General features: G+C 41.1%; 2 protein-coding genes across 3 annotated transcripts; both read left to right on the top strand.

Moving 5' to 3' along the window:
* Positions 1-343: 343 nt before the first annotated feature.
* On the top strand, positions 344-6939 carry tafazzin (tafazzin, phospholipid-lysophospholipid transacylase). Of its 2 annotated transcripts, none has more exons than XM_086159359.1 (11): positions 344-377; positions 1361-1505; positions 1977-2105; positions 2182-2227; positions 2325-2410; positions 2547-2627; positions 2828-2869; positions 2942-3004; positions 3311-3363; positions 3434-3511; positions 4575-6939. In XM_086159359.1, exons 2-11 carry the CDS (start codon positions 1397-1399, stop codon positions 4674-4676), a joined length of 789 nt encoding a protein of 262 aa, XP_086015485.1. In that variant the 5' UTR covers positions 344-377; positions 1361-1396; the 3' UTR covers positions 4677-6939. The 2 variants fall into 2 exon arrangements, with proteins under 2 accessions (XP_086015485.1, XP_086015486.1); XM_086159360.1 differs by lacking the exon at positions 344-377 and adding an exon at positions 512-584.
* A 1985-nt stretch (positions 6940-8924) lies between these two features.
* atp6ap1a (ATPase H+ transporting accessory protein 1a) lies at positions 8925-16667 on the top strand. Its single transcript, XM_086159910.1, has 11 exons — positions 8925-9082; positions 10559-10685; positions 11243-11317; positions 11401-11594; positions 11714-11754; positions 11856-11941; positions 12969-13121; positions 13607-13764; positions 14988-15038; positions 15130-15367; positions 15633-16667. The coding sequence occupies exons 1-11, from the start codon at positions 8946-8948 to the stop codon at positions 15840-15842; spliced, it is 1470 nt and encodes a 489-aa protein (XP_086016036.1). The 5' UTR covers positions 8925-8945; the 3' UTR covers positions 15843-16667.
* The last annotated feature ends 2651 nt before the right edge of the window (positions 16668-19318 follow it).

The following is a 19318-nucleotide window of genomic DNA, read 5'->3' as shown; positions in this document are numbered from 1 at the left end:
CAATCCCGACACTCTGGTTAAAGATAAAAATAGGGTATTTGAAAGGTAATATGTTTCTTCGTAACGAATTTTGAAATATATAATATTCGCAATGAATTATGCCTTTGCTGCTTTATTTGCTATGTCACTTCTGTATATACAGTCCGGTCCATTTGACCTATAAACATTTTTTGGTGTTCCTTTTTTTCTATTTATTCTGTCAAAAATAATCAAAGGCGAAAAAAAATCATCATATACATATCCTCTGATAGAGGGAGAAAATAGGTAACCATAGTACTATTGCGAAAAAAGGTAAAGACAAAAAAACTCAATTACCCAGAATTCAACGCGTCATTACAGTTCCGGGTCGTTGCCGCCAGGCTGCCAGCTGGGGAGAGGTGAGCTACATGTTTGACTTTCTGCACTTTTCTCTGATTCCCAAGTTACCCAGGCGCTCGGATGTGTTTTATGCGGCTTCGGGGAAGTTAACCTCGCGTTAGAAATGTGTGTAAGCCCGGTAGATGTCCGCCATAGATGGATCTGATAGGATAGTGCAGGGTCGGTCCTGAATTAGAGCTACGGACAGATGAAGTCTCATTTGTTCAGTGAGTTATCAATGTGTAACTTCGTATTCAAACCGTGAATTCGGATCATTACTTACATTTATAATAGACAAAAATATCTGTCAATTACGAAAGACGTCTCTATTTATAGTTCATCAGGAATATTCTGACCTTGGACTGGAATTGAAAAAGATGAACAAGATGATATTTAATAATAAAATAGTTAAAGCTGTGTCATTTTACACATCAAATTTGGACTTTCAAGTGAAACAGAAATCATTTTACAGGTAATTTACTCTCTTTTGTATAAATCAACCCATAATTGACCTCTTAAAAAAATGTCAATTGTCTTGCAAATTATTTTCTCTTTTTTGGGTTCAATCCAGGTTACTTACTTGTGGTATTTTTCCAGTTCATATTATTTTCTTCAATAATTCAATGGAGTTTATTTGATGGAAATACACATTCCCCAAAAAGATTTTTAACTACAAATATATATGAATTGAATGCAGAAAAACAACAACAATCACATTTGAATTAGAATATTATACAAAAGTAATTCCTTTCACATTTAATGGCTTGTGTTGTCAGTGTTCCACTGGCTTTTCTGAGGTGTTCCATAAATATTGTTTAAAAAACTTGAGTGACTTATTTTTAAGCTCAGTAAGTTGATCGATCAACCAGAACCTATTGAGATATCTAGGTCAATATCGAGGCCTTCTGAGCATCAGCATGCCGTAGGAGGAGAGTGTATCCTCAGCTCAGTACACCCCCTTTCTGTCCCTCACGTTGTGATATCGTCATGGAAACGCTTGTAGGTCACGTGAGTCGATGCCGTGTCGCTGAGTGCTGCGATGCCCCTGGAGGTCCGATGGCCGTTCCCGCAGAGTCCCGCCTTGGCATGGAGGCTCTCCAGCTCCCTCATCATGGGCCTGGTGGGCTCCTACTCCTATTTCTGGACCAGTAAGTCAGGAAGAACCACACATTCTGGATAAATGAGGATTTAGGGAATCAGACCAGCGGATAACATTTATTTTCTGAGATTTATAATACATGTTTGGGTTATTTTGACAAAATATGTTAATTTTATAGATCTATTATTATTTTTTCTAATTTTTTTTTTTTTTTTTAAATCACATTTTCAGCTACATTTTTTGTGACTCACAAAATAATTCATTTGAAGTTAAGGTAAACCGTAGACTATTTCAAGTCACTTTCAAAGTCATTTTGACTTCCCTGAATTATTATTAGAAACCTTCTTCTCAATATTAATGTTAATTTTAAATATTTAATTTTCAATCATTTCAGTCTCTGCACGACAGTCAGGGCTTGACATTGTAGGATATTTTTCAGCAAATTTTCCAGATATTTTTTACATCTAATTTTTTTTTGTTTCTTTTTGTGCATCCTCTCAAACATTCTGATCCCCCCCAGAGTACATGAACCACATGACGGTCCACAACCAGGACGTCCTGCTGCAGCTGGTCGACCGGCGCCCGGCCGACACGCCCCTCATCACTCTGTCCAATCACCAGTCCTGCATGGACGACCCTCACATCTGGGGTGAGCGGCGAGTGGGAGGTTCTCCTCGGGCCGACGCCCCCGTTCGCCCAAATAACAGTGGGTTTTGCGTTGACAGGCATCCTGAAGCTGCGGCAGCTGTGGAACTTCAACAAGATGCGCTGGTTAGTTGTTGTTAATGAACTTTAATTGACTTCATCTTCACTTCATGTTTTTTTTTTTGATTTATGGTTAATTTTCATTTATTAATTTTTTTGTCAGGACTCCAGCAGCGTCTGACATCTGCTTCACCCGGGAGGTTCACTCCAGGTTCTTCAGCCGAGGGAAGTGTGTCCCTGTCTGCAGAGGTGAGAGAACACACTCCCCCAATGGGAGTCCTACTGTGTCCGAGTGTGTGTGCGTCTTACGGTCTGCCTGTTGGATTATGTATTTCTGTGTGTGTGTCTGGATACTATGTCTGTGTGTGTGCTTGTGTGTGTCCAGGCGACGGCGTTTACCAGAAAGGGATGGATTTTGTCCTGGAGAAGCTGAACAGAGGGGAGTGGGTGCACATTTTCCCTGAGGGTGAGCTGGCAGGCCGCCTCCTTCACTCTTCATTCGAATAAGAAAAAAGAAAAATCACAGCATTTACATAGAGGTGCTCCAAACAGTTTACTTGATGTGAAATAGAATTGTAAAAATTGATTAAAAAAAACAAGCTGTTAATGACAAATTCATACTGAACAAAATGAATGAAAGGGAACTTGTCTGATGCATGTCCATAGGTAAAATCAACATGACAGAGGAGTTCATCCGTCTAAAATGGGGTGAGTGTTTGTTGTTCGTGAAGCAAAAGTTACCGGATGACGAGCCCGAGTGACAGTCACTGTTTGTCCCAGGAGTTGGGCGTCTGATCGCAGAGTGTCCCCTGAACCCCGTCATCCTGCCGCTCTGGCACATCGGTGAGTGACGGCGCCTTGGCGCTCCCCCTCTCTCCTCCACCGGGGATTTTTTTATTTTATTCCTTTTAACTTCATGTTTAAATAATTTTGCTTATTTGACTTTCATCTCTTGACAATCTATACATTTTTTTGTTATTGACATCTCTCTTATTTTTGAAAATACAGTGTGTAATATCAGTAAATTCCCCCCAAAAATGTAAAATATAAAGGAAAAATAGGGTTTTAAGCAGACATTGATCCACATTTCATAAAAAAAAAAAAAATCACAACTCAATTGGACATGAGATCAATCTGTCGTTGTCTCAGGTCTGAGCGACGTCCTACCCAATGTGACACCCTACATCCCTCAGACCGGAAAGGTAGGCCTTGCCCTCTGTCACCTCGGAGTCAACTTTTTGCCACCTTTGACTTTTTTTAATTCACTTTTAGAAAATCACAGTCCTGGTGGGGAAGCCTTTCAGCGTCAGAGACATGGTGGAGTCTCTCCGCGCCCAGAACAAGAGCCAGGTGAGCAAGCGTTGGGTTGCACCGATTGTCATCCAGGGGTCACAACCAGGTTTTAATACCAATAAGATGAATCCAGAGTCTCACTGATGCTACAGTGGAACCTTGACTTACGAGTTTTAAAAGATACAAGCCGTCGCTCAGTTGATATTTCTTTGCTTTGTGATACGAGCCACGATCTGAGTTAGGAGCAAGTGGGATGAGCTCTTGGCCGGCATTTAAAAACAATCCATCTCCAGGTAGCTCAGCAGAAGTCATGGAAAACTAGAGCAAGGTGTGCATGTATTCGACTTGTTCATGAAGAGGTGGAGAAGTTGTTGCATCGTCTGTGGCAGGACATGTTTACTGGGATTTGATGCAGCAGACGGCTGGAATGGTAATGTACGAGGCATCGGAAGAGACATTCAAAGCCGGTCGGACACGGTTTGATTGTTTTAAAAAGAAGACCGGCATTCACTCTCTCACTAGATTAAGTTTAATAGTATAGTTTGGCAAATTGGGCATGTCATATAAAGCATCATATCGTAGCATTAAATGTGTTTAAGTAAGTTAAGTTAAGTTATGTGATTGAGCATCAAATGAAAAACACCCCCAACTTTCTCATCGCCACCGGCATCTTTGTCCGATCTTTGAGGTGAACACACTTAATGAAACCAGTTTATTTCTTTACGTTCTCTTTTATTATTTATTATTATTTTTTTAAACGGTATTTGTTATTCGTAAAGTACATTTTTTATTTAATTGTATTTACATTCTTTACAGAGCAGATGAATCTCGTCTCAGCTCATATTAATGGGAAAAATGTATTTGATATACAAGCAGATTGAGGTAGGAGCTCGGTCACAGAAACAATTAAACTGGTAAGTCAGGATGTTGCGTTGACGTCTCTGAGTTTTAGCTGACCAATGGGGCGCCTGGTTGCATCAATAATTAATTTTTTTTAAATAAACGTGTCTTAGAGCCATAGCGACACCATGAGTGAGAGGGTGGAACTGCATCCCGTGCAAATTCTACAGGAACAGAAATGCAAGACCGTGACCGTCATCTCTGTTCTCCCTCCCTGTAGCTGGAAATGAGGAAGACCTTGACGGACTTCATCCAGAAGGAGTTCCAGAGCCTGAGAGCTCAGGCCGAAGCTCTTCACCGACACGACAAGACCAAACCCTGATCCTCGACCCGCAAGCCACCCGGAAACCAAGGGTAAACTGACCTCTGGGCGTCCAGGCACCGGACCATCTCCTCCCTGCCTCTGAGCCCCACGAACCCCCTCAGGACCTTTTTAATCCCGTACTTGGATCTTCTAACCGAGGGCTGAAGCTGGATTTCACAGCGGTTTAGCAGGAATTTCCCCAAACCATAAACTTTCCAGACGGACACCTCTTTGAAGCAGAAAAAAGGGCGGTGGGATTCCCTGCCGTCCATTAACTTTGACCCTCACCTTTTGGAGTTTAGCCTCAACTTGAATGTTCGTGGCCAACACTTTCCACAGTCCAAGCCGTCGCGGTCGTCCAGCGTCGGCGTATTTTCCTCAGCCACCTGTGTCTTTACTGTAACCCCGGTGGGAATATTCCAGTGTTTTTCAGGAGTCCGACATTCAGCCGGAGCTCTGCTTCCAGCTGATGACAGACGCAGGCCGCCGGAGAATCACCCACGTCCACGGAAAGTGCTTGTTTTTACACGCCGAAGCTGTTTATACCTGAAAATCACTGAGAAGTTTCTTTAAAAACATATATCAAACATCATGTAAAATGGTCGAGTTTTTTCTTAAAAAAATCTAGATAAATGTATCAAATAATAGAAAAAGAGATTACCTGAAATTCTCAAATCAGTTTAAGCAAGAAAAAAATGGTAAAAAAAAAATAGAATAAGTGGCAAAGCATGTCAGTGGCAAAATGTGCAGTATGAGAGAGTTACAAAGAAAAATCGCCTTCTGTTTTTTGTCTAATGATAGAGGTTTTGAACTTTTTATTTTACAGCAATTTCCTGTGTGTGGGCTGAAGGAACAACTCCGTTGACTGCCCTGATAGTTCATCCGTCTCCGCCCCAAACGTTGCTTTTCGGCTCTCATTATTCAAAAGTGCCTTTTCCTCAGAAATGAAGCAGAAAAGGAAAATGATGAAGTTCTGGTGATGAATTTCCTTCACCGAAGGATATGGAGGACTGGTAGATTTATTCTTTGTCCAGCTCCAGGGCGCCGAGCCTCGGGGCAGGATGCCCATCATGTGTTTATGGTCTTGAAATATTTTTTATTTTACTTTACAAAATCACGGTTGATCAGCGATAAATTACCTTTCTTACATATCCGAAAGGAACTCTGTGAAAGATACCTCAAATAACCCCAGAATAGTCAAGACGTGACCTTAAAACTAGCACGTAATTCCCTGAAAATCATTTTTTGAATTATGTAAAAATTAAATATAAAAAATAAGGGAAAAGGCGTCATGGTGGCTTAATGTTCTCTGTCTCCCTTCCACGATCCAAAAACAGCCAGTAAATTCATTGTGAAGACCATAGATTTTCTGTAGGTGTGAATGAGAGTGAATGGTTGGATGATTGACAGCTGAACATGGATATCGGCTAAAAATCTGATCTCTGAAAAAAAATTCTTCCATTTCATCTGGACATTTTTTGTCCAATTAAGTTTTCTTCAAAATGAGTAAGACATTAAACTAGCTTTGAAATTATCTAAATATGATATAAAAATGTTTTAAAAGTAGGTCATAGTTACCTTTACCAGGTAGCAATTCAGTTTTAATTCAGGGGAATTAACTTTTAAGTGTTAAGAAATTACTCAAGGTATTTTAAAACCTGAAAATTTGCAGGAAATTGCAAAGCAATTCCAATGTATTTGCATGTAATTAAAAACAGTTGGGAGGAAGTAGATAAAGGTTGGTAAGGTGATTGTATAATTTAAATATTGATATCTTGCTTCACAAACAAAATGAGGAGATATCAGACTGAGGCTGATCAGCAAACCATCTCCTCAAACGCTGAACCTTTAACACCATGATTTGATCTTATCTCCTGTTTATGTCTACTTATCCTGCTGGGTGCATGTGTTATTTTTGTCATGGTTTTGTGTTTGTGCTGGTTGCTGCCAGGTGCTCTGCTGCATCAACAATCCTCACTCTGCATGTTCAAGTTCAGTAATCATATTTCAGGGCCGTGTACAATTTATTTCACTGGATAATCATGTGATCGAGGACAGTTTCTGCGGGTCTTCTTTGCCTCTGAAAGCTACTCAAGACTTCACAGAACCTTTTTTTTCCCCACCTGGGAGAAAAATGTCATTTGAAGGTGTGTTTGTGGCATGTGGCTGCAGCTGATCCACTCTGACTGTAAGATGCCAATAAATATTTGTCTTTTTCTAAGACCTTGTGAGCAAAGGCATTTCCTTGTGAAATGGAACAGAAATAAATCACATTGTTTTTGTGAGTTTCATTGTCGGTTTATACTTTTTACGAAAAGGCTGAAACAGTTTCTAGGTGGGTCAGGGGCCAAGAAAGCTACCATTTAGATGTGTTCTCTCTGTATGTTCTCACGTTCTCCTTATTCCTGAAGGGCTCTCTGTCTTCCTCCCATAATCCAAAAACAATCAGTTGGATGATTGAAGACTGAATTGTCTGAATGATAAGAGTGACTGGTTGGACGTCTGTCTCTCGCACAGGGAAGTGAATGATGAATGAATAAACAAAATGGGAAACATTTTCATTCTCACAGTAGAGGTTGGAATATAATAAAAGGACGGATGGTGCTCATTTTTAAGAATAAGGGGATGTGCAGAATTGTGGCAACTATAGAGGGATAAAGTTGATGAGCCATACAATGACGTTATGAGAAAGAGAAGTGGAAAGTAGACCGAGCGGAATTTAGCATTTGTGAACAGCAGTATGGGTTCATGGCTAGAAAGAGTACTACAGATGCAGTGTTTGCTTTGAGAATGGTAACAGGGAAGTACAGAGAAGGCCAGAGGGAGCTGCATTGTGTTTTTGTAGACCGAAAAAAAGTGTCTGACAGGGTGCCAAGAGAGGAGCTCTGGTAATGTATGAGGAAATCTGGAATGGCAGAGAAGTATGTTCGACTGGTGCAGGACATGTATGCTGGCTGTGAGACAGTGGTGCGGTGTGCTGTAGGTGTAACAGGGAAGTTCAAGGTGGAGGTGGGACTCCATCAGTGATCATGGACAGGTTGACAGATGAGGTTAGACAGGAATCTCCATGGACCATGATGTTTGCAGGTGACATTGTGATCTGTAGTGAGAGCACAGAACAGGTTGAGGAAAATCTAGAGGTGGAGATATGCTCTGGAAAGGAGAGGAATGAAAGTTAGTCGGAGCAAGACAGAGTATATGTGTGTGAATGAGAGAAACTCGGGTGGAGCGGTGAGGAGTGAAGATCAAGAAGTTGGAGGATTTCAGGTACTTGGGGTCAACAGTCCAGAGCAACGGAGAGTGTTGAAAAGAGGTGAAGAGACGGGATCAAGCAGGTTGGAATGGGTGGAGAAAAGTGTCTGGGGTACTATGTGATAGAAGACTATCCGCCAGAATGAAAAGAAAGGTGTACAAGACAGTGGTGAGACCAGCGATGCTGTATGGACTAGAAACTGTTACAATGACAAAAAGACAGGAGGCAGAACTAGAGGTTGAGAAGATTTATGGATGTAGTGAGAGAGGATATGAAGATAGTTGGTGTGAGAGAGGAGGATACAGAGAATTTGTTCAATGATGAAGGTTGATTCGCTGTGGCGACCCCTGAAGGGAAAAGCCGAAAGGGGAAGAAGAAGAAGAGGAAGATGAGTAACACTAGGAATCCACCTCAATCCCGCAGCCTGCTACCGGAGGGTGCAAATCTTGGGTCTAACCATGGGTCTTACTGGATCTCTGTCATAATTTTGAACCAATCCATAAAGACTGAGTGATAAATCGATTGGAAGGAATTAACATTTCTGTCCATTATAACTTTTATAATTGTTATCTATTGACTTTAATTTTATATCAACAGACAAAATAGAGGTTCCTGGGGATTTTTTAAATTCATTAGATAAGTCTTGTGGGTTGTTTTTCCCCCAAAAAAGAAGAACCTCATCCTTCAAAAACGCCATTCCAACTTAGTTAATGTAATATTATGTAGAGAGCACAAAAACAGCGACGACTCAATTGGGATATAATAATAATAAAAATATAATAAAAATAAACTATGTAATCTCACATTACTGTTTTGAAATGTAAAATGTGAGATTTTATGTATAGTGTTTTTGTTTCACACACACACACACACACACACACACACACACACACACACACACACACACACACACACACACACGGTTAGAAGGGGGCCGCGTAACCCTGGCAACTGACGCGCGCCGCCGCAGTGCAGCGTCGTCTTCATCCGCCGTGACGTCACGCCGCCCGACGTCACCTGCTGGTTTCGTGAAGATGGCGACGACAGCGACGAGGATGATGGACCTTCGGCGCATCTCCGCGTCTCTGGCCGTGTTTCTCGGGCTGTTGGGCGCCCTGAACACGGCTTACTGCGATGAACAGGTGCCGCTCCTCCTCTGGACCGGTGACGGGTGAGTTGTCGCCGGTTTGTGATGGGCGGAGGTGCGGTGAAATAATATTTGTTTAAAAAAAAAGAAAAAGAAAATCCGCTAACTGTGCTGCGTCCCTTTAGCCCAAGCTAGCCCTCCCCCGCTGCTGCTAAGACGTCGACTGATAAATTAGACCCGTCGCTCAATATTTAAATATATACGTAAAATAAAAAAGGCAAACTGTGTTATTTTCTTTATCTCGCATATGACACGTTGTCATTCGTTTATTCCGCCGGTGGGCAGGTGTCGTGTTGCCCCTCATCCGGTAACCCGGCCTCATAAATCCTATCCATACTGATATTTTCTGTATTTATTCGTTATTCTTTTGATTAATCTCAAAAGCCAAGTACTGCATTTTCACCTCTTATGTGCTTAAAAGCAAAAAAAAAACAACAATTCGTCAGTTTTATATTTTGGCTACATTATACATTAGAACATTTCCCAATTTTCTTTTTTTATGTAGAATTTGAAATACCGAGTTTTTCCCCACTGTTTTCATCAGGTTACTCTCTTTTTTTGGGTATTTGTAATAGATTAAATTAGTTCAACTGGAAAAAAACGTTTTGTGATCATGTTTATTTAAAATGCAATTTATTGGACACAAGTGTTGAAATCGCTTGGTGATTCTTACAAATGCTCAATAATTTAAATGAATGCAAAATCCATTGGTGCTCTTTAGCAACTATGAAAATAAAATAAGCATTTTTAAGATAGGTAAAATATGTGTGTGTTTGCATATACATATATATATATATATATATATATATATATATATATATATATATATATATATATATATTTCTTGAACTCAAGAGATTACAAGTCCCAAAGGCCAAGATATTTGTGGTCTTCAAACATTAATTCTTACTCAGCTAAGAAATTTTTTCATGCTAAGAGCTAAATATCAAAATTTATTAAAATACATTCAGATAAGAGAGGATTGTAACATGATGTGAAATATATTCTTTCCTTTCTAATATTTTTCATTAAAACCACTTAGTGGCTTGCAGCTCATATTGGCTGCTGCAGCACACACACCCCACATACACTCACACACATGGTGATGGTGGTTCAGAGAAAACATTGAAGTTTGAAGAGCCTTAAGCCTTCAGATGCGGAGCTTTTGGCAACTGTGGTGGACGAGAGTAAAGCTAAATCAGTCCTATTCTAATTGTCAGCGGTGTGAATGCTCTGAGCTGAAAATGGACTCCAGTCAGAATGTCTTTCAATCATAATGGAGAATCAGGTGTTCATGGTGTTGGTTTGAGACCTTTCCTGCGTGCAGTGTTCACCTGCAGCCACTGGGGGCTGCTGTGACCACCCCTTTGTGTCCAGTATCTTCAGAGCTCATGGTGGTAATTCCATCACTTCTACAGTGATGGCCACAAATCACCACGTGGTGATAGAGCACCTGATACCTCACATTAGGGCCTCTCACAAAATGTTTCTGTCCTCCAGGATGTCCCTCCCCAGCCTGGCCCCCCCAACTGCGGGCCACATCGTGGGACAGGAGCAGCTGGCCTCCTACCTGGAGAAGACCCTCAGCGTGGGCCCAAGGAACGTGGTGCTGTTCCTCCAGGACAAGGTGGGAGAAACACTGTGTCTGTCCTGAGGGAATGTGGAAATTGGGGGTTCACATAAAGCCACCCAGAGGAACACTGACAAGATCATAAAAAATGAAAATGATATCCACTTTTTATTTAACATTGTGACATTAAAAAAGTAAAAAACTATTTTTTAAAATAAGTCTTTGTAAAATTCTGTTTAAGTTTTACTAATCTCCAGATGCAAATGATGGGTTTCATTCATTTTTACTCATTCATTTATATATTTATTGATATTTGTTGTTTATCCTTTTTTGTTGCACCATCAGCTCAATATGTTACTCTCCAGATGATATTGATTTTTGAAAATAAGCCCCAGACACCCCTCTACAGTGACTTTTTGGAAAAAAAAGTCTTTCTGACTGTATGTTCAGAGGCAGGGCTTAGATTTTATTTGTATACGATTCCTCCTGATCCCGAACACTTAGGAAATATTGAAAATGCACAGAAACACAAAGCTCAACGGTTAGGAACATTGAGCAAGTACATGACTGATAAAAGTTAGTCTTCAGAGTCTCTCTACTGGTCTTATCACCAGATGAGCATTGAGGACTTCACCATGTATGGAGGGGCCTTCGGAAACAAGCAGGACAGCGTTTTCCCCAACTTGGAGGTAAATTAGTCCCACCCCACCCTGGAAGATATTTCTTGAAGTAGCGACCAGACCAGAGTAAAAGCTGTTGATGTGTGTCTCAGGGGGCTCTCAGATCCTCCTCATCCCTCCTGGTGTTGCCCGCTGTGTCCTGGCCGGCCTCCAACGCTGTGATCGGTCAGCTCCAGGACCAGCTGGAGACATCCCCCCTGTATATGGACCCCGAGACTCTGGGCCAGCTGAGACTCAACGCCTCCTCGCCGGCCCTGCTGGTCTTCAGGCTGCCCTATGGTGTCGGGTTGGTACCACCACACAGACACACACACACACGCACATATATACAGAAACACAGACAAAAAAACAGAATATTGTGAAAACACTCAGACTCTTATTTTCTACTTTTGATTTTATTCTCAGAACTGATCTGATGTCAGCCAGAGAGATCCTCAGTGGGAACGGTGAGTCTGAGCTGCAGCCTCTCTTACACATACAAACAAATTGTTCAAATGCGTACACACACACACACACACACACGGATGACCCTGCGCCTGTGTTTCAGACGAGGTTATTGGTCAGGTGCTGAGCATCATGAAGAGCCAGGCAATTCCCTACACAGCCATCTACACTGGCCTTCGACCCTCCAGGGTGAGTCGCTGGACAATATTAATGATGAGCTCAGGACCGCTTGTTACTGTCTTTAAAAAGTTTTGGTCAGAATAAAGTTAGATTGTTGTTAACCTTTCTATCATTTGTCTAAAGCATTGCTTCTCAAATAGTGGGGCCCCCAGGGGGGCACGATGCGATGCCAGGGGGGCTGCATGTGACCCCGGGGAACATGTATTTTTGCTCTAAAATAAAGCGTACATCCACAGTAGGTGGCAGTGGCACTCTCATTGTTAGTGTGCACAGAGTATTAGCTCCATGGTGTAGTTTTTATGAAGTACAGTGAACAAATGCTCAAGAGACACTATGGAAAAATTTAACATCAATGATAAGAAGGGCAATGAGAGATGGAGATAATGGGACAAGTGAAAGTCACCCGGAAGCTAAGACGAGGAAATATGGCAAAGCAAATATAGCGCTTGGCTTCACCGTGACTATGGTTGGAGATGAGGAAAGACTGGTGTGTTTACTGTGTCTCACAAAAAAAAAAAAGTGTCCTCAGTCAATGTTGCAGATCAATTTTAATTAATCATTTTTATTTATTGATTTTATTTAATTTTATTTTTTATGTATCAAATGGTTCAATCAAAAAATGTTTATAGCTTGAGTAAGGATATAATTTTTTTACATTTCAGGCAAATTGATGCACTTTAAATATTTTGTTACAGACTAAAACAATGTTAAAGTTATTCCTTGTTGCAAGTTGATTTATATTTCTTTCTTTTTTCTTGAATGTTAATTGGGATATGTTTAATGATTATATCTATATTAATAATAGAGAAGTAAAACAATTTTATGGACAAATGGTACCATTCTTAGCTGTGGCGGGGGGCAAAATATTTTCTACTTCCTAGGTATAACAGAAAGTAATTGAGAAGCACTGGTCTAAAACCACACAGAAAAGCAGGATAAAATCCAATATTGATCTTGAAATCAGCAAAAGATCAACAGCAGAAGATAAAATGTCACACAAACACAATAATTCATTGATGGTGTCTCTTCCTGTCAGGAGGCGGCCTCTCTGTCAGTGGAGGCCGGCCTGGGAGGAGGGCGTTCACTCCTTCAGGCCCGGGGAGGCTGGAGGGGGAGAGAAGGAGAGAGAGACAGGCAGCGCAAGACGAAGAAAGAAAATGCCGGAATATACAAACCAGTGGAGTTCAAGGTTGGACTGCATGTGTTCACAACCCAACACACACACACACACACGTACACTCACTCAGATGATTTGCAGAAATCAAATAAATCTTGAATTATTATAATTTTTTAGCTATAATTCTTTGTCAAAAAGTCAAACTGTCAAATTTTGTTGTCTACTTCTACCTTGGAATTGGAGAGAAATTATCTGATTTTTTTTTTTTTTTTTGTAATTCATTGTTTGCACACACCCTCTAAATGATACATTAGATAATATGTAAGCATAAAGAATAAACCAAAATAAATAAAAAATCTCCAAAAATGAATAAAATTGTACCTAAATCTGTCAGATACATCAATGAATTCCTCTTGTTTTCTCATCTGTTGTTGAGCTTGTTCAGCTTGTTACTTAGCTGTTCTAGGCTAAATTAAATATAGATTTGTGTGTTTTTCAAGTTTCTTTGAAATGTCAGTAAATAAAAGCGAGCTGTGGGTTCTGTGGTTCGGCCGCAGGAGGGGGAGAAGACCTGCATCCTCCTGTGGGCCAAATCTCTGTCGGTCAGCATCCTTCGTAGCGGTCGCTGGGAGGAGCATGACCTCACCCCGTCCACCTTCGGGGAGGGCGTCACCCCCAGGCTGCACGGCTCCACCTGCGACAAGACCCGAGCCAGGTGCAGGATAAATAATAATTCTATTCCAAGTATACTACTATCCTGTAGTATTTTCTGCTGCACGTGTTGGTGTGTCTGTTTCCTCAATCAGTTATCTGCATTTCAACAATGAATGTCATCATTTCTAATGAGAAAAGTGATGTTTCAGCAAACATAAATGAGCCTAGCCAAGAGGGTGCTGTGGTTTCCTTCAGCGGCAAAGACATTTTTGAAATTGTGAGAAACAGTTGTTATTGTACTCAGATGAAGCAAAGAATTTATCAGGAAATTGCTTAAAATTGACCTGAAAATTGTCAAGAATTTACCTAATTGGAATTGGAATTAACTTTAACATTTTTCAGGGCATTTCTGAAAATGACTAAGAATTCACCTTTAAATTGCTTACAATTTTCCTGAAAGTGAGATCACTTTTAAATGAAAATTTCTGAATGAAATGTTTTAAGAATTTCAATAAAACTCATTGGGATCGCCTGAAAATATCTTAACATGAAATTCCTTAATATTTTCCTGAAAATCTTTAAGAATTTATTTGTAATTTTCAGGTTTAAAAAAAAACATACCTGAGGATGTCCAAATGTTCCTAAATATTTAAAGAATCTACATGAAATTTTCTGTGGAAGTTGCTTAAAATGTACCCCAAAATTTTTCAAGAATTAATTTCAAAAATGACTCTGTAAACAACTGACAATTTACCCGAAAAATGTTTGATAATATATGTAAAAAATGCTTGCCAAGTTGACCTAAAATATTAAAGAATATCTGAAAATGACAGAATTTACATGAAATTGCTTGAAATTTTGCTGAAAATCACTCATAATTTACCTAAAAAAAATAAGTATTCACTTAAAGAAATTAAGAATGTACACGGCTGTTCTCTAAAATTTACAAGAAAATTACTAATAATTTACCTAAAATAATTCTTAGAATCTGTAAATTTACTCAGACTTTACCTAAAAAAAATCTGATCAATTTACCTGGAAAATCATTCAGAATTTAACCATAAATTATCTGCAACTTATCTGAAAAAAAACTTTAATGAGGTCATGAAGGTATACTGATCTCAGTACTCTAAATAAATCAAAAATGAAGAGTCAGTGATTGAGGTGTCACATGGGGGTGTGATAAGGAGGGCGTTCTCTGATATGATGGAAATGAGATGTTCTTGAGGACCAGGAGAACCGACGCGCCCTGAAACTTAATGTCTATGTGTGTTTTCTTCACAGGTTGGTTCTTAACTATGAGAATGTTCTGGGTCACCGCAACTTCAAACTGATGTGAGTCCCCACCCCGCCTGCTTCTTGTATGTAAATCACAAACATGGCAAACTGACTGTGTGCGTGTGTGCGTGCGTGCGTGCGTTCGCAGCCTGGCCATGAGTCAACGCCATTACAAAGTGTCGGCTCGCCGCTGGTTCACTCTGGACACCATGGTTTTGGAGTACGACAGCATCACCGCCACATTCAATGGCAGCAGGAACATCTACGCCCCCGCCGAGTTCTCTTACCGTTGCCAGTCCGTCAGCAGCTTCCGCTGGCCACAGCTCGTGCCCCACTCCTCCAAGGACCCGGCCAACCAGTGGAGGGTGTCCTTCCAGGACTTCCAGGTACCAGGACCTCATCAGAAAACACCACAAAATAATGATTTCATTCTGATATCTGATCAGATGATCAGTCAGTTGAACTCCCTGAAATGGCCAAAACAGCAACTTCAACAGAAAATACACAACAAATTATCTGAAGACAGTCAGTAAAATACTCTTGAAAATATTAAACGCTTCAGCAAATACTCAAGAAAGTTTGTTTCAGTTTTTAAATGATGTTGCCGACACATTGGAGCGGGTTCTGAGGTCTCTGTCCGTCCGTCCACAGATCCAGGGTTTCAACGTGAGCGGCGGCGACTTCTCTTATGCCAGTGACTGTTCGGGCTTCTTCTCACCGGGCATCTGGATGGGCCTGATGACCAGCCTGCTGCTGGTGCTGGTCCTCACCTACGGCCTGCACACCATCATGCAGCTCCGCACCATGGACCGCTTCGACGACCCCAAGGGCCCCGCCATCGCCGTCCCCCAGACCGAGTAACTCCACGACATCTGTCCCCCTCCGCTCCCCGGCCTGCTGTGGTGTCCGTCGTCTTCCTCTTCATCGTCGTCGGGGCTGTGGTTTGTGCCTCTCGGCTATCAGCCCCCGGAACCAGCGGAGACTTTTCCAACCCGCCAGATGAAATTAATCTGTTCAGAAGTTCAGGATTCAACTGAGGTTCTGGTTCAGTAAGATCAAAAACATTCAATTCCATCTATCTCTGGTTTTTCAAAACTACATTTCAGTTGCCAGTTATTTTCTATTATCTGCCAACTTAAATTTCACTTTAAAGGTGACGTCAGGTTCTCAAGGTTTCAAGGGAACCCCAAGAACATAGAACACGAAGTTTTAACCGGCTTTATCATCTCGGAGGGAAAAGTCTTCGCTGCTGCCGGAAATCATTCTCAGAACAGAAATGTCAAACCAGACAGGAGGCACAAACTGCAGGACGTAAAGTATAATTTTGTACATACTGGTACTGCTGTACCACAAAATACTATTTATTGTATGTGTGCTGTTGTTGCTGTTTGTGCAGAAAAAGTGTGTAACTGTAACACAAAGAGGAAACCTCCTCTGAAGAATTTATCACTGCAACATGGAGGGAGATTAATATATGCATATTCAGGTAAGCGTCTGATTGGCTGAGGAAAGTCACATGTTTGCTGTCCTTGATGTTTTGTTTTGGGGTTTTTTTTTGCTAATTTGTAGATTTTTTAAAATCATTTTCTGGGTTAGCAAAAGGATTTTTTTTTTATGTCATCTTGTTTTTTTCTTCTCAAGTCAAACCACAGTTGTCAAACTCAAAATAAAAAGAGCAGTGATCCATGTCTGGATGAGGCCACTGAATTTATTTACTGTTTCCACTATAAACAAACCTATCATCTCATATCTGATAAATTTGATCATGATTCAATGGATGGTTACCTGCATACCCAAGTACACCTTTATTTTGAAGATTTGATTGAAATATTTTTTTCCCGCTTTTAAATCTCCTGTTTTCGAAACCACTGATAAAAGATGACAATTCTGTATCACCCTCTGCTTCGGGACGCAGACGATATCTGTGTGTCATTTAAGTGCCCAACATTGTCTTTTTACGCCAGAACTACAAGAGGAAGAAGCAGAGGAAGAAGCTAAAGATGGCTGATGTGGCTAAAGGGGTGACTGTTAGCGAAGCAAAGCTCTTATGTCTTAGAAGAAGGAGAAAAGTTTAAGGTAGTTTGGATGAATGAAGGACCGCTTGCCAGAGATAGCATTAGCGTTAGCGAGGGTCTCATATACACAAAGGCTTTACTTTTGCATGCTGATTTAGTGAAGGAAACACAGTGCAAGTGCTGGCAAGAATAGAAAGCACACCAGAAAAACAGTAGTAATTAAAGTTAGCTTTAATTCTATTCTATTTTTGCAGCAAATAACACATGAAAACATTTCAAAAGAGGACATTATGTTTGGTGGGATTGGTGGGGTTTACATCAATTTCATCGGGATAGATAGATTTCAATTTTGTTGCCTTTGGTTGAGGTTTCAGCTGTTGTTTGTCTAGCATAAATCTAATCTCATGAAACTTTTTGCAGAGATTAGATTCCATGGATGTTAGCAATGAGCAGGGGGAAAAAAGAAAATAAAAGAAAGTCCATGTCAAAGCAGTTGGTGCCTCTCCTGCAACTGCACGTCTCTGGGATTCCCGTATTCGTCCCCTTCACTTCGCTGGTCCATCAATCCCGCATTGTTTTACCTAAATCCTCATTTGGCAACAGTGTCTGAAATTGTTTGCCATGAAATAAAGCTGATATTCCCTGTTTGCACAGGTTTCGTCGACTTACAGACAAACTGACACGGTCAAGGAGGGTGGAATCCATCCATTGTTGTTTACCTGGACAAGAGTCAAGATGAATAAGGTGTTGTTTTTTCTTCCTTTTAGGCTAAAACTCACTTGAAATGAATCTCTGTGAGTGTAATTGTAATACAGATGTAAATTCCTACTTCTATGGGATGGGGTTGATCACCCTTGACCCAGACTTCAGGCTGCCCTCTGAGGGCAAAAAGGAGGAACTGCAGGACTCTTTTGCAGATTGTTTATTGGTTGTTTTTTTATTTGAGATGAATGAGAGGGCTTGTCCATCTCCGGGCTGGTGACAGGTTCTCACCGATCCATGGCAACAAATGCTTCTCCACCTTGCATATCTCGTTGTTAACATAGAGAAACACCCAGTGAGCAATGTCAGTGGGCTCCAGTGTGGGGGTACAGTCACATTGGCACTCATAATAAAAAAAAGTTAGTCTTGGCGAATTGTTCTTTATCTCAGAAACTGCAGGAAGAATGTTTCCCATCAGTCAGTTGTGCGTTCTGTCCCGGGGAAACTGAAGTCTACTTACTTCGAAAGTTGATCTCCATGCAGTGTTCTTCTCCAGCGTTGTTGGGCTCACCTTCTGGCCAATCATTGAAGTCGAACTTTGACCCGTCACCCCACAGCCAAATGCTACTCTCTGAGGAGATGTTCTAACAGGTTAATTTGCTGGGCAACATTTCAACAGAACCCTGGTCATATGACTGTTCTGCTGTCTGGGCACTCGGACCTTTTGGACAGCTAAGGACAGAAACCCCTATTCACACTTTACTTGCTCTCACAGGACGGAGGTGAGACACTGGATGAGAGGCAGGGTTGAACCTGAACCGGTCAGCTGTTAGTATTATAGAGACATCGTGCCATCTCCAGCTGAGGAGAAACCATCAGTAACTAAAGGCTCACTGTCCAGCATCATAGCCTCCAACCCAGGTGGGTTTGTTTTGGCCAGTCGCTCTGTAAATCAGTTTTAGAATTCTGCCTGTCCCTCATCTTGGGGAGAAAGGTGGTCTTACTGTATAAAGTAGAGCGACAGTGTAGATTAAACACACAGTGACTCGCACTCAGATCTTCATTTTATTACGAGATGTACAGAACTGGATGAACGAAGTCAAACTTAACAATACACGTGGTGCCACAAGGCCCATAACCTGTTTCTATGAGACTTTTAAGGACCTTAAAAGCTCAGAGGGTCCTGATTAGATGGATTCCACTCCTTTGGGTTTATTTCCCAAGACCTTTTTTTTTTCACTGGTACTGCTCCTCAGTTGACCCAGTTTTTTCTATCGCTGTAAGAGATGAATCGGCGGCTGCCGTACGGAGTCCAGTTAGGAGGACAGGGTTCGTAACAGTCATGTGGTGGAACATCATCATTATGGACATGTACAAGATGGACTATTATGATTTAAGCGGGTACTGTAATTGGTTTGTGAGTCTCCACAAGGGACACCGAAGAAAAATCTGATCCTGGAACTAAACAAATGCTTTTTCTAGTTTTTGGTATTCCAATATTGATATCCCAATATTTTTGAACGCCCAAAATAGGATTAACACCAACCTGTTTGGAAACAGTTCGCCTGTGAAAGGAAACGCAAGGTTAGTGACAAACACCGTGCGGCAGGCGTCACAGTG

This window comes from Fistularia commersonii, chromosome 14, assembly GCF_037954325.1.
Source record: "Fistularia commersonii isolate RoL2024-O1a breed Wild chromosome 14, RoL_Fcom_v1.0, whole genome shotgun sequence".
In the NCBI taxonomy this organism is placed as follows: domain Eukaryota; kingdom Metazoa; phylum Chordata; class Actinopteri; order Syngnathiformes; family Fistulariidae; genus Fistularia; species Fistularia commersonii.
This window is presented reverse-complemented; position numbering and strand designations above follow the sequence as displayed.

Bases quoted from the DNA above. Each gene is read 5' to 3' on its own strand.
- atp6ap1a (XM_086159910.1), top strand. From the start codon at position 8,946: ATGGCGACGACAGCGACGAGGATGATGGACCTTCGGCGCATCTCCGCG. The intron at 13,122-13,606 runs GTTGGACTGCAT...GTTCGGCCGCAG, and splicing joins ACAAACCAGTGGAGTTCAAG to GAGGGGGAGAAGACCTGCAT. The intron at 15,368-15,632 runs GTACCAGGACCT...GTCCGTCCACAG, and splicing joins TGTCCTTCCAGGACTTCCAG to ATCCAGGGTTTCAACGTGAG.
- tafazzin (XM_086159359.1), top strand. From the start codon at position 1,397: ATGCCCCTGGAGGTCCGATGGCCGTTCCCGCAGAGTCCCGCCTTGGCA. The intron at 2,106-2,181 runs GTGAGCGGCGAG...TTGCGTTGACAG, and splicing joins GGACGACCCTCACATCTGGG to GCATCCTGAAGCTGCGGCAG. The intron at 3,512-4,574 runs GTGAGCAAGCGT...CCCTCCCTGTAG, and splicing joins GCGCCCAGAACAAGAGCCAG to CTGGAAATGAGGAAGACCTT.